Below are 14,323 nucleotides of genomic sequence, written 5' to 3' on the forward strand. Positions count from 1 at the left end.
TAGTCTTTCGCATACACATTGGGCACGTTATGTAGCGGCTCGGGAGCGCATGGAGTGCGCTCCTTTTTACTAAACGAGACATCTCCTTTTGCGGAGTGTGTCGCTCCTACCCACCATTCGGAGTGCTTCTCGCGCTCTCCACCCTTCTCTCCGGTTGGACCCACCTGCACCTTAATTAATCTTTGTAATGGCTGCAGACAGCCGGTTCGGAAGACGGCTCTGTACCGGAAAAGAACATTCAATGGCACCCAGTGTCGTATAGAGGAGGTTTGCAGACGCAACATGCACCCACCACGTGCACACGCAACGCTCTCTTGGCTTAAGCCCCCGCTCTGCAGAGCCGGTACCTAACGCACCCATTGAATGTAGTCTGTAGGTAGCCCCCCCCCCCCCCCCCCCCCCCTTCTCCCTCGCTCTGTTGTAAGAGGGTACAGTGCTGGCATTGCGGCGTTTATGTTATGAACTTAAAGTTGATGTTCCTCGTGTATATACCGGAGACGGGAAACATTGCATGCAGTATCCTGGAAATAACCACTTGCATATCAGATTGCTTTACTTAATTTTTTTCTGACGTATGAACGCACTAAATGGACATGGTGGCAGTTGATGTTCTGAGGCTGGAACACATAGAAGGACAAATACGTACAAAGCCTCCAATGCCTAAGAAATTAATGATGAAAGAAGGTAGTCACTGAAAAGGTTTAAAGGTTAAATGAAACCGCATAGTGCGTTTCGGGCGTAACAGCCGTTTTCACGAAGGTACAACATTTCACGCACATCGTGCGTACGACACAAATTTAGTTTTGCCATATGTGACTGCCCGAAGCCTTTCTCCCGTTCAGCTCGCAGATCTGTGCATCCATCCTGTCATTCTATCTAACAATGCGTGTTGCGCCGCTTTGCTGCGTTGTCCGTATTTCGACGCTTCTATCCTTACCGCTCTTACCTAAGGATTTATGCAGTGACCTCTCATAATCCCCCGCTATATATACGAGGAGCAGAAACATCGTAAAGAGCGTTCGAGATGCACATATGGCCTGCAGTCGGGAGATACCTGCTCAAACACAGTAAATAACGCCAGGAAGCATCCCCGTGAACGAGGGACCTCTCCCGCTTTAATCGCGACGATAGCGGAGCCGGCGGCTTTTGCAGGTCGTCTTGCATATTGCCCTTCTATCGTGTTGACGCAGCAGAAGGCTGTGCATAGCCAGCATTTTGATAGCACGCTATTAGCGTCACGCCGTTATTTTCGGTAATGTTTGGTACACGCCCGAAGGTTATACTTGATACACGTTCGCATTTTTTGTTTAGTTAGGCCTCGAAGCACGCCCCAATTACAACACTGTTCGCTCTTGGCAGCATCTGCATGGAAGCATGGGGCGACGTTCGGGTGGATGCGGAGTGGGTTAAGATGTTCGGGGTGACGGTGTTGGGACTTCGGGCACCCAACACGAGGGATGCTGCCTTGGCGGCACTTGTGAAATTTGTTCAGAGCTGTGGGATGTATACAAGCTTCTAGGATGTTATGTGCATGATCTTGCGTTAATTGTGAATAGTGGACTTCTAGTGAACATGTGAATAGTGAATAACGAACTTGCGAAGAGAGTACCTGAGAAGTATTTTTTTGGGGGGGGGGGGGGGGGAGGAGTAAGAATTTATGTTAGGAGTAGCAGAACACGTCGGACGAGTTCAATTTCTCCTCTTTTTTGTTTTTTGTTTTCCTTACAAATAAACAACAAACAAACATGTTCGGGGAAGAAGAAAACAGAAGCGATAGCGGACTGGATGAATGACTCGACACGCACATTGAAAAGGAAAATCGACACACCTCAATGAAAGAAAATTTCGTCCGTGGTATTGCCCCAGGCGATGAAACTACCCAATTACCATCATTAAAATGAAGCTGTTGGTGGTGTTTTTTTTTTTTTTTTTACGCGGAGGAAGGTGATACGAATCGCGTACTTTTGGAACGGACTCCTACGACCAAACTGGCTAAATATCGTGTCCCGTGACATACAAGGATGTGATTGAGCCTGCAACTCTAATTGGCTGCTTCTCAATGCAAGCCCCATGTTTTGTACATTGTGAAGGAACAGCGTTCATAGCGAGGCACGCGTTCTTCGATGAAATCTCCAAAGAAGCACTGCTATGTTACCAACTAATTGAAGAGCAAGAAGTGGATTAGTTTCAGACATTGGGATCAGAGTGGCCGTATAATCTGGTGACCTGGGAACGGGAAGTTTTAGCGGAATAACGAAGGCGGTGGATAATTGGGATTCTGTTCCGGGTGTGCTCAATGCCCGGAGATTCATCTGTTCGTTTCATTTCCCTCGCCGATAGGATTAGAGGACCTTCTAATCGATTCCTTTCTTCTTGAAATCGCTTTTCCCATTGTCTCTTTTCTGCATGGGAATGTCCTTGTTTCGCTTCATCCATGAGTATACTGCTCAAGATGGCAGACCTCTTTTCTCACAGGATGCTTACCGTCCACCGCAGACAGCCGTGTGCCTATCCAAAGCAGGTAGAGCAAGGTTTGATAACTCTTCGAGCCTAAACGTTACTGTGTGGCGCAAGAATGCCGTTAAATTTAATGACTGTGGACCGCGTTCTCGTAATGGTAACAGATCCACTTGAATGATGACCTTTAAGGGAGGCGCGCAACAGGATGACAAGTCATGCCCCCTTGTACATAAACCTCGACACGCATACAGTCTTCGTGATTGTGCTACACGGCTTCATTTTGACTGCATTGCATGCGTGCTCAAGAAAACATTCAGCCAGATCACTTGCTTACTTTCAGCTGGTGCACCCCGTTGACACCTCCAAACGGCGGAGTTCAGAAAATTTACATTGAATGTAAATATTTTGATCACCAAAATTTCACTACAGTTCACTTTGCAGTGTGTAGAGGGTTTGAGTGCACGTACATAAATGGGAAGTCAATCTCACGTACTTTTTCTTTTTTTAAATAGTCATGGATGTGAGTTCTGATGAAAGGTTTCAATTGAATCACAATTGCTAGCTGCCAGTTGATAATGGCAGTCGAAGCAAAGGCACCAGTAGTGGGATTCGAACCCACACCCCCTCGGTCACAGATGCTGCCAATTACACACCCTCTCTTCAACGTACCGCCACGCTAGAAAACACGGGTACACGCGCTCTGTCTTACATTGTTGCAAGTCACTCCACCATTCACCCTCAGTCACTCCCAGATTACACATACTTGTGGTTGGTTGGTGGTTGGTAAAATAACAAGGGAGGTTGAATTCGCGCAAGCGAATTCTCCTATGAAAAAAAGAAGAAAGAAGAAAGGAAACGGTACGATTGCACCACAGAAGGTGCGAGCGCACCGCAAAAGTTCACCGGGGCGAGCGACTCGACCGCGACCACGCACGCGACCATATGGTGCACGTTGTGCACCATATCATGGGGCGAAAAGAGAGCCCCAAATTAAAGAGTCCCAATTAGCGGGACTCAAATCACCTCACATCTCTGAATTTTTTTATTGGTATACACTCTTAGTTCGCCCTACTCAAGACTCGAGACAAAATGGAAGCAAAAAAAAAAAAGAAGAAAACACCCTATTCATAACGCTGTCGTGAATGTTGTCTGTACCGTTATACCTCCAAAACCGCAGTGACGCGAGCGAGTTGGGTGGGATCCGCAATGTCCATAGCGCAAGAGGGATCAGAGACGGCGAACAGAACCGACACTGCGACAGAGGCCTGTTTCGTGTCGCCGTGTCGCCTCTGTTCCCTCTTGCACCATGAACATTGCGGGCCGTACCTCCATCCGCGTGTGAGGGTTCCTGGAACCCCCGTACAAACGTTCGATCATTCCTTTCTAGATGAGCGGACAGTGTAAAGGGTGAAGGTCACGGAAGGAACTCTTATTGTGAGCGGAATGCCGTAACAGCCAAACATATGTTCTTGTAATTCGTGAAAACGCTTTTGTGCGTGGCTCCAACAGCAATCGCCACGTACATTTTCCGTAAATGAAGTACGCGAAACTCGTCAAAAAATCGTCGAGGGCTGACCACTTCAGAGGCGGGCGAGACGTTATTGTGTGCAACGTGGCTGCTTGTTATGGCTGCAAACCGCCATAGCCGAACTGGAAAAAAAAGAAAGAAATGCACTACAGTGGTTTTACTTATTTATTTTTTCATGAGCCCCATTTCGATCTTTTTGTAAGACGTCACAGATACTTCACTTGCATCCCCTTAATTAATTAATATCTTCTGGAACTTCCTGTACGTGAAGCGCACCTGCTCCCGTTGGCGTGCTCGTAACGGATAATAATAATAATCCGGAGTAAATTTACACATAAGGTGGCTCAGTCCACATATATATGGCGACATGCTGCACGTGTCGCAGGATAAGGCTACTAAGGCTACTTTGCAACTTCCTAGAGTTCCTGAACGTGTGCCAGAAGCGTGTCTCTGACACACGGTTACCACTATCACGTTGCTACTGTCCTCGGCTGGGAACGATAACAAAGTGTGTTATGTGGCAGTTGTTCTTTCTTTTTGCTCTTTTGTGCCTCCCTCGCGATTCGTTTCTGAATTCGGGCGTGACGTCATCAGATTTGTACGCATGAATTGTCTGTGGGTGGACAATGCACATGGCCTCGCCGAATTGGCAAGGCTGCGTTGGGCTTGACCGCATTACTCCGGTGCGCAGGGAGAACCACGCTTCGAGTAGGAGCGGCCCATGTCGAAACGTTTCTTCTCCTTTGGACGGAATCTGTTATCATTTCTAGGTAACAACAACAACAACAACATATATATTGTGATGATGAAGTGGGGAGGTTTTCCACTCTAGGAGTGGTTTCTAGGTAATGGGTACGAAGATGTCCTAGATACAAGGTGTCCTACTGGTTATTCGAAACAATATTTTTGCAGTACCATTCTAATGGACATATTTAGTCACGCACTAATCAGCGCAAAATACGAAATCCACGCTTGAATGCACAAGTTATGGTTCTTATTGCCATTACTGTGTGTGTATTAGCCGTAAAAATGTGGTGTTGTAGTTGTTACAGTGCAGTTTTTTTATATAGTCTTGGAGGAGGATGCACTCGCTGCGTTCTTCGAAAAAGAAAACACAGCAGCACTACGGCGAACTTAATTTAAAGCATGAAGTTACCGCTCAGCTTGATTAGACAGAGTCGAATTCAGGCGCTGACAAACCAATCTTTCTGTGGCACCCATCGAGTCTAAGTGTTGATTGTATTGTGTATGCACATGAAAAACGCGTTGTTTGTTAGAAACAAGGCAGAGAGAGAGGATAGAGCGGCCATGGCTGTGTTGAAAATCCTCCCTCGTGCCGTCCTTTTGCGTTTGTAAGCGTTTGCAAAAATTTTAAAAGAAGGGGGACGCGCTCTCCTCCACGACGCATGCGCAGTCCTATGAAGGGGTGGAGCGCATTAAATTCCATTGAACGAACGGCAGCGTCGGATGCAAACTTTGATGCGCGGCCGTTTTCTACTTTATTCGGAAAGAAAAAGCGGAGAGGAGCGGGGTGATTTCTCTCCGCCCGTCTTTCTCCAATGCAGATGGCGGCCGTAATGCGATTCGCCGGAGGCCCCGAATACGTCACCTTTTCCCTAGCCAATGTCTCGTGGGTGCCTCTTTTTCGCCGCAATTCCAAAGCGAGGAGGCAGCAAAGGGGGGAAGGAAGAGCGAGGACAAAAAGTGCCCACTTGAAGCGCATGCGTGCGCTCCCTTTCTTCATTGCTTTTTACGAATCGCGCCGGCGAATAAAAAAAGAAAAAAAAAAGAAAAGAGTTGAAAGCGAAATAAAGGGGAACGATGGCGAATGAATAAAATGAAAGAAATTGGCGGATCGAAGCTTGCAGAAGGAGCCTTTCTTGTGTGGGGGCCGATGGCGGATGCAATTTTGGTGTGTTGCAGAATTTCTCGACTCGTTTCTGCTGTTTCGCGTCCGTTTCTCGCAGCAGAAGGAAAGGTTCGCCATCTTTAGACGGCATTCGAGAAAGATGCTGCATGCGGCGCCTTTCTTTTGTGCCAATTTTAGCACAGTGCGTTTTATTGTCGAATGTAGCGGGAATAACGACGAAGACTCTTCGTTGCACGCGAATGTACGTAGATCCGAAATGCACTCCTGTACGGGATGGCACGTGATACCAGTGATGAAACGTAAGCAGAAATGGAGTGCGAAGTATCTGCTAACGCCGCTTATCTAACGTCTCCCTACCTATACTCTTATGTCTGCTTAGCGTTTACGCTTATTTTTGTCCCGGAGGTTTATTTGAATTATGTCCAAACAACTTTTCGAAAATGCATCCAAAGTCATGTGTATAAAGAAGAATGTAATTACTATCTTTCCTAATCCAAAATAGCATCGTTTTCTAAGCAGCGCTTCTAGGTTGCCATCCTCCTTTCACACGTCCCCCTTCAGTTATTTCTATTCTCTGAGTCACGGCGGGCAAAACCTGCCTGCGTAATTAAGTTGGGAGCCCCTTTGGCCAAGCATTGCCGTGCATCGATCGCCTATTTACGTTCCTGCTGATTCACGTGCATCCCTTCTGTGTACCCCTTGGGCGTCGAACCCCTTCTTCCCTGGGATGAGGAGACGGCCCCGCAGACGCTGCCCCATAATCCCGACAGGAGGATATTAGCGGCGGCGCCGGCTCCCGATAGAATTAACGCATCCCGATGCTCGGGCCAGATTAGTGCCACCTCGGCGACGGATCGCGATGGACCTGATTTGGACGTGATGTCATCCGTGCGTTCTCCAAGTTAACGAACGTCCGTGCCTTTCGCCATTGTTCTCTAATTAATAACGCTGCTTTAGGAATTGAGGGAGGAAGGCGGTGAGAGTCGTTCTGGTCTCGAAGGGAGCACGCGGATGGCGATCGAAGAACTTCACGGCTATGGGCGCCAAGATCACGCTACTACAGCGACTTTTTTTAGGGTACCCTGCGCGGAGAGGCGGTGTCGGTATAGCTTCTATGCACGGCAGCTGTAACGTAACTTTCAGCTACGAACCGACATGGATTTAAGCAGTAATAACTGCACCGTGTCCCGGCTCTCACGCTATTACAGTTTATCACACAACGCGACAAAAAGAACAACGTTCACACTCGTGCCAGTGTCATACGATATCTTTTAGTATGTTTCAGTACTCGTCGATATGCCACTTATTGACGCAGCATGGGACTGTATCTTCGTAGAAGTGCATACATACACATGTCTACTCTCATATTGCTGGTTTGCGACACGTGTTCAGTTTTCCTGAAACGATATATGCACGTACAAGAACAACAACTACATGCAATGCGAATGGATGAGGTATACACGCGTAAATATGCAATGAATGCAATGCATTTTCATGCAGTCTCCTTTTCTTTCTCCTTGTGGGAGTAGCAGAATTCGTCAGTGACGAATTCAATATCTTCCGTTTTTTTTCTATAATCAAACTCAAACTCAAACTCTCGATGCAGAGACTGGTGTAGGTGCAGCGTACGTGTACGTGCAGCAAATCCATGATGCAGAGACTGGTGTACATTGAAAACAACCGTAGTCTATAACACCGCATCTGAACTTTTACCCCAGAAGATTATGAAGCGAGTGGGGTTTATTCCGTAAAATAATTAGGCTTCTTTGCGAAGTACTCAAATTTGTATGTGTCTACGAATTCTATAAGTGATGCGTTACGGTATGATGCCAGAGCACATCGCGCTTGCCACTATACTGAGAAGTAAGGTGCATTGAAGACGGAGGGGGAGGTCGGCGGTGGTCAACCTCAACCCCATTGATTTGTGGAGGGGCGCCCGAGGACAATTGACCAAATTTCTCATTATCTCCAGACAGTGGAACGACAAACCCCTTTTCTCCATCCACTTTCCTCTCTCTCTCTCCTTATACGTAGAGTTTCCGCTATATCTGGCTAGGAAAGGAATTTCATGTCTGGCTTTCCATCAGGACAGAAAACGCAGTTATCTTAATGCGAAGACAGAGGGCTGATGCCTTACATGGCGAATTCGCAAGTGCAGAACTTTGTCGGATCCACGGCCGTCGCGATTTCACGTCCAGGTGTAGGTGCATATTGCAGATATCGAAAGGGCTCTCTCAGTGCTCGTAGCAAACGCCATCGTGACGTATTCTTATTTTATTCCACTCGATTCCACTGACATTGAAATACACGACAAAGCTCGCTTTGTTTGGTCCATTTGTGATCGTACTTTTGCGCCATAGATCATGTTTGAATGTTTATTTTTCTCTTTACAGGTAAGCCTTATGAAGTATTATGCTATGCAGCACCAGTACGTTTTTATGGAAGCCACAAACATTCAGGGTGAGTGTTGGGACTATTTCTCGTTTTAATATTCGATTAAAAATTGTCATTACAAATACTTAGCTCCAGAGTAGTGTCCAACTACATTCGATGTATACTTTCATTCATAACGCATTTAGACTAACCTGAGTCCACTAGCTTCTGCTGGGCTGGGATATAATAACCCATAGTGAGCTGGAGTAGTTGGTTCTACAATCTCCGTATTATTAAAAATCTAATCCAATACAGTCGTCGGTTGTTGGATCCAAGGTCTCCCCATTTCTCTTACAACACCGAACCTATCCTACATTCGTAGAAGGGTAGAAAATCCAGGGAACCGGTAAGGAAATGTTAAGGGATCGTCTCAGGACGAGGTGATGGCGGCGTGCTATTTCCCTCTGCCTGCCGGCGTGGCGGCATGTTGCTTGGGGGGATCGCGCATCCTGGGCAGACTTCACACGGAACTCCGCCGACATTTGTCTTAAAGTACCCGAGAAAAACCCAGGGAAAACACCCAGACAGCACAGCCGGTGCCCGGATTCGTACCCCGGTCACCTCCCAGTCTCGGCTCAGGACGAGAGCCGCCGATATTTCGAACAGGGACTGTTCTTCGTGCATTCGGCTGGTTCTAGATCCACCTTGCCCACGATGAGCTTTCGAATGCGCACGCATGGATAATCTTGGGTAATCAAATGACGCATTTATTAACGCCGTCCAAATGTTGACCATTTTCTTTCGTACTGGGACTTAATTCCTTTTTTTTAATTATGTGCTGTCGAGATTTCGTCTTTGTTCTCGTAATATCCCGTTCCTGGGTATGTTACCACTAAATATTCGACCACCGTCAAATTCGGGATTTTAATCCCCTCACTGGATTGCGCCTTTCGGTTTAGTATCGTCAATCGTTTGGGATACGTCGCAAAATTACCTGTTTTACGGCGGAATCCAAAGGTAACGTATAATTCAGAAGCATATGACGGTTCATACGTTCACGTAGAAACAATACCAGGTGGTTTCCCTTCCGCGTGAAGACCTTCTGGACAGGTGTCTCAATGTGCCACGTGGTGATCATAACGACAAATTAAATTAGGGAAGAAGCTCATAACATTGCATTAGAGCGACCAAACGACAGTTGAAACGTTTTGGCTAAAATATTTTCCTCGCTGACGCGGAAGGATTGAGAGTTTCATGCGAACAAAGGGTTCATAACGATAACCTTTAGAGGGCAGGCGAGGAAAACTCACGGCTGTCTCAGCTGCCAATCAGCGCATGTACCCAATGAGTGAAATATCCGTTAGCATCCTGGTATGCTTTGCGCAGCATGCGAACAAAGCTTTCCCGCATTGCATTGCGTGACGTACTAAACGCGAGAAACCCCGGTGTTTTTGCGTCGAGTAGCGGGGATCGCACGAAGAACTTGTGGTGCTGGATACCCTATATAGTTAACACTTTCTCCCGGAGTCGCAAAGTCTGTGCAAGAATCTCGTTACGTGTTATTTAGACAACGTCGAGTGCAAGCGGGAAATAAATTTCTAGCTCATTTAATTCTTCATGACGTCACATGTGCGCGCAGGTGGCAATAGGTAGCAGGTGTACCCCGGAACTCCTGCGCACTGTTGGTTAAAAAGGGGGAAGAACTGCACAAATGGGGGACACAAGAATAGTGCAGACGCCACTGGACAGACTAAAAAGCGCTTGTTGCTCCCTTCTACAACGTGTGCACGCTATACGCTGCATATGCGGTGCAGCGCAACAAACAAAAGTACAGAAGAGTAATTAGGTTCACGTAGTAGTCGTGTAACAGAGAGTAATTAGGTGCAGACAAAGGGCCACCATATTTACAGGGCAGGTAGGGGGCGCCTCTATGCGGCCATCAATTATTCTAAATGAGTGAGTGGTGTCGCCTGTCTCGGGGTGACGTCCACAGGGAAATCAGAGGCGCCAGGAAGGTGACAGGTGCGCTTAGCTCCCGCTTGACAGCAGATTCCTGTTCTTTTGTGCCAGACAAATGGGCTTTTTAAAGCCCACAGCTGGACCTGGCGAGCATTATTCGTCGTCTTTGTCTATGTGTTTTCCCCTTTGGTCTTGCGTAGATCTGCATTGTCTATCTCCAAACGCCTCTAGGAACAGACAACACACCTAGAAACAAATCACTACAAAGCATCCCATTTTTTACAAGTTTATGCACATTGTGTACGTTTGTTTCAAACCCGACAGGCACTCAATCTCTGTTCGTCGGCTTCGCAGATGGAGTGTACCCAAGCGCTGTTTCTGCAAATGTTCTTCACTGCATGATAGCAAGGCACGTGAACACGGCATTGTCTGTGGCTGCATGGACGACTATACGAAATACATTACACGGTGCTGAGTTCAACCTTAAGCCTTGACGCAACCTGTTCGATGCGGCACTCATAGCGCACATGTGTACGACGGCGAAATGAAATGGCCTCATAGATTCGAATTTTCTTCTACGTTCTCAAGTCAGTTGCTACTCTCCGGTCCATTACAAGGTTTCCGTTGGATTCATGACTGTCCATATACGAAACATTGAAAAAATACACGTAATAACAAAACAGTATGTCCACTTGAATGCTCCCATAAAGAATGGGTTCCACTCAATAAGCATGTTCTGTACACTCCTTCACTGTTCTGAAATGCTCCTTGTGGTGATGCTATCCGAGAACGTCGTCACACCGGAACCTGTTCACCTGATGAAATCTCTTTGTACTGTTTTCTTTTTTTGCTTACATATACGTTTGTACGTAGCTCGTACACGTCGTACGTCATACCGCTGCGCGAGCCCCTGTGAACTACCCGAGTTTTGTGCACGTCGTTCATATCTTTCTTTCAGCAAATGTAACCCTAACAGATGAGCCGAATTTGCCGACTGTTCATGACCACCTGAAGACGAACGAGGCGATTGTCCCTGAACGTGGGAAAATAGCGAGGCCATTACGTGAAAAGGCGCGTGACCTGCTGCTGCCGACGACTGTGTAGCAGCGGGGGTCTTCGCATGTGGTCCCATGATTTCGATGCCTCTGTGCGATTTTTGTCGTGGGAGAATTATGCGCATCGTGTCACTTCGTGTTGTGCTTCTCAGAACGAACATGAAAACTGGCCTTTCAACAACTGTGGCTCGATCATATGTTCCGAATAGACGGCTTCAGCCATCCGTTGTTGCGAGAATGGTCCAGGTGGCGACCAGTTTTTTTGGTTTTCACGGCAGCATTGGAAACCTTTTTTAAAAATGTGTAATTCGTGCGTTTCAAATAACAGATGGGAACTTTATGCTGTTCTACATTCAGTTCTAACAGGGTACGGCAGCGAAGTATCAACGCAGTTTGATTGATTGATTCGTGAAAACCAGTATCCACTCGTTGGCAGTTACCCCAAGGTCGTGCTGAACCCTTGGGGGTTCGTTTCCTACCACCAGCTGTGCTGTCTGAAGTCTTCCCCGGGTTTTCTTGTAGACTTTCCAGACGCATCATCTGCACAGTTCAACTGAAGTCGGCCCAGGACGCATACTAACCCCCGGTCCACCATTCCTTCCGGCTGCTCTCTTTTGGTCTGTCGACGTATGCACGGCGTTCATTGCTACAGTTGCATGGCGGCACTGAATAAAAAAAAGTGATTCGTAACAGACATGTAGAGGGAAACTGGCAGGGTGATGTATATGGCAGGCTCCCATAAAGGTATACGATGCAGTGCAGCTAGCTAACAGATAGATGGGGCAAAGGTAAATTTCGTTAGTACGCTTATCGCTATCGCGTTTATAATACCTCTGACAATCCACCATCACTAAAAAAAAAAAAAAAAAAAACATGAATCGATGCAATAGCATTTTCCACCGGACCGGCATCCCCCTCACTCGGGGAATATCGTATTCGTATCAACGTACGTACTGAACCCCTAATTAAAAACGTGAACCAAATGTGGAGCAGGTACACGTCTACGTGCAACTCGAAAAGAACCTTCATGTATGGAAGACGTGCTGATGCGCTGGTTTACGGGTGATGCTAAACGTACATTTGGCACCCGTTACAAAATTACGGTTCGGTTGTTCTTTGACAGGTCACCAGCAGAGCAGCGCATCGAAGCGCACGTATCTCCTGCAGATTACTTCTCACCGCAGGTGTGTCCGCATGGTCTCCCTGTCACACCTGCGCATGACGTCATAGGAGTTTCACAGTTTCTTTCCTCGCCTGTGGCTTCTCCTTGCCATTAATGTGGCAGCTCATCGCCTTCTTCATAAAGCAGTAAATGGTCGCTTCCTTCCTTCCTTTGGAAGCAGTCTTCGGTGGGTTGCTCACCCTCTTCTTTCTGGGGCTCCGGGCTTTTATGTTTCTTTCCTCTCCGTCCTTCCTTTAGCAATACGTCCTGTAATTGAGAGGAAGTGCACTTCTTTGCCCTTTTTTCTCAACTTTTTTCTCTCTCATCTCTGTCGCTCTGCATTGTCTTCGAGGTGCTGTCAGTGGTGCCTCACAGGTGCTATCGCGTTACTGTGACATCATCGAACGATCTATACTGTCTCTTCCGAAAACTGCATCTCGTGGTTTTCTAACCGATAATTACTTACACTGCGCGTGTAGGGATGTACACACGCAGAGATGATAGGTGTATCGATACGATATGTAGATTGGAATAAATTGTTGTGTCTCTTTTCACATTGTGGTGCTCTCTGAGAGAGTAAAAAATAAATAAATAAATCTGGCTATACATGACGTTGACGAGCTTGCCGGTGATAGATTTGTTACGTGATCATTTTTTTCTACAGCTATGTATAGTGTAAGTTCGTTACTCTGTTTAAAGTGGGTAGTTAGGTTGCGTATTTCATACCAGCAGGAAGAAACGAGTAATGAAATGAAGCTATTTAACTGAACAATGGTTCGAGCTCAACTGAGAAGAGCGGCGAAATCTGGGGGAAGTTCGGTTCGCGCGGTGCCACACGGCTCCGAGAGCCGGGTGAACGCACATGGCGACGTGCGTTTCTGTCTCTTTCTCTGTGCGTGTGTGTTTTCCGAGCTCTCCGCCTGCAAGGAGCTGGCAGAATGCCTTTCTTCACACGGTTGCAGTACTATTCTCGTGGTTGCTGCACTTTCTTCTGCTTCTTGTCTAAATCTTTTTACGTATACCTGGATTGCCTACCGACTTCCACGTTTGCGTTTGAGAACTGTGTGTTCGCACTTTAGTAGCGTTAACGTAACTTATTAGTGTAAGTTACTCTTCGGATTTTCGGAGTTCATTATTCTCAGAAAATTCGGCGGTTTTCGTCGTTTTTGTTCTATAACTGAGTTAATATGCGAAATTCGGCAGAAAAAAATATATAAAAGAACAACAACTACATGAATGATTATGGGATGAGGTGATTCACTGTAACAATAAAAGAAGACTGCTGCGAAACCTCACAAAAAGAACGAGAAGCTGCCTTGCAAGGACCGTCACTTTTTAATGCGGCAGAAGTTGTGGACGACATCAGTTGCTGGATCGCCTGGATGCGTGAACAGAACATCTCGAAGTCCGGATATTCCTTCACATAATCGCAAGACAGCTTTCGCTTGTTTTCCCGTCCTACTGCGTGCGTTGCAACAACTAGCTGTCTTTTCAAGGTGACAAGAAAACCCTTGCCCACATTGAGGAGAAGGGCAAGGGTGATTCACAGAAAAAGGAAAACCCTAGGCGCTAGACAATTTCCAGGTACACCTGGGAAATATGGCCAAAACGTCCTAAAATGCCCTCCTATCAGTCACGAAATGGGATATGGCGTTCTTGCTGAGCTCTCGGTCTCAGTAACCCTCCAAAGCGGAGTTTATCGTAGGAATCTGGTTGACTTTAAATTTTACCGGCGTATGTTTTCGGATTTTATCCCGATAAATCCGAAAACCCGATACCCTGCTCATTCTTTGTGTGTGTCTGCGGGGATAGCATGGAAATAGCAGAATTAGCTGGGTGACGAGCCAACGTCTCCGATAATCCCAATTTTTAGTTTCCCGAATCCAAATCGAAGCCCAGTTATTGGCTCGCTCGAA

The 14,323-nt window shown here is 46.8% G+C and overlaps 1 protein-coding gene and 1 long non-coding RNA gene across 2 annotated transcripts in view; one reads left to right on the forward strand and one right to left on the reverse strand.

Moving 5' to 3' along the window:
* Positions 1 to 14,323, forward strand: part of LOC135385702 (POU domain, class 2, transcription factor 3-like) — a 264,054-nt gene that overhangs the window by 62,642 nt on the left and 187,089 nt on the right. Inside the window, exon 2 of the mRNA XM_064615169.1 lies at positions 8,252 to 8,318. Within this exon, the coding sequence (XP_064471239.1) occupies positions 8,261 to 8,318 (58 nt within the window). The 5' untranslated portion in view covers positions 8,252 to 8,260. The remainder of the gene's footprint in view (positions 1 to 8,251; positions 8,319 to 14,323) is intronic.
* The window catches only part of LOC135385704 (uncharacterized), a 29,101-nt gene that overhangs the window by 4,058 nt on the left and 10,720 nt on the right, over positions 1 to 14,323 (reverse strand). The window lies entirely within an intron of this gene.

This window comes from Ornithodoros turicata, chromosome 2, assembly GCF_037126465.1.
Source record: "Ornithodoros turicata isolate Travis chromosome 2, ASM3712646v1, whole genome shotgun sequence".
NCBI lineage: Eukaryota > Metazoa > Arthropoda > Arachnida > Ixodida > Argasidae > Ornithodoros > Ornithodoros turicata.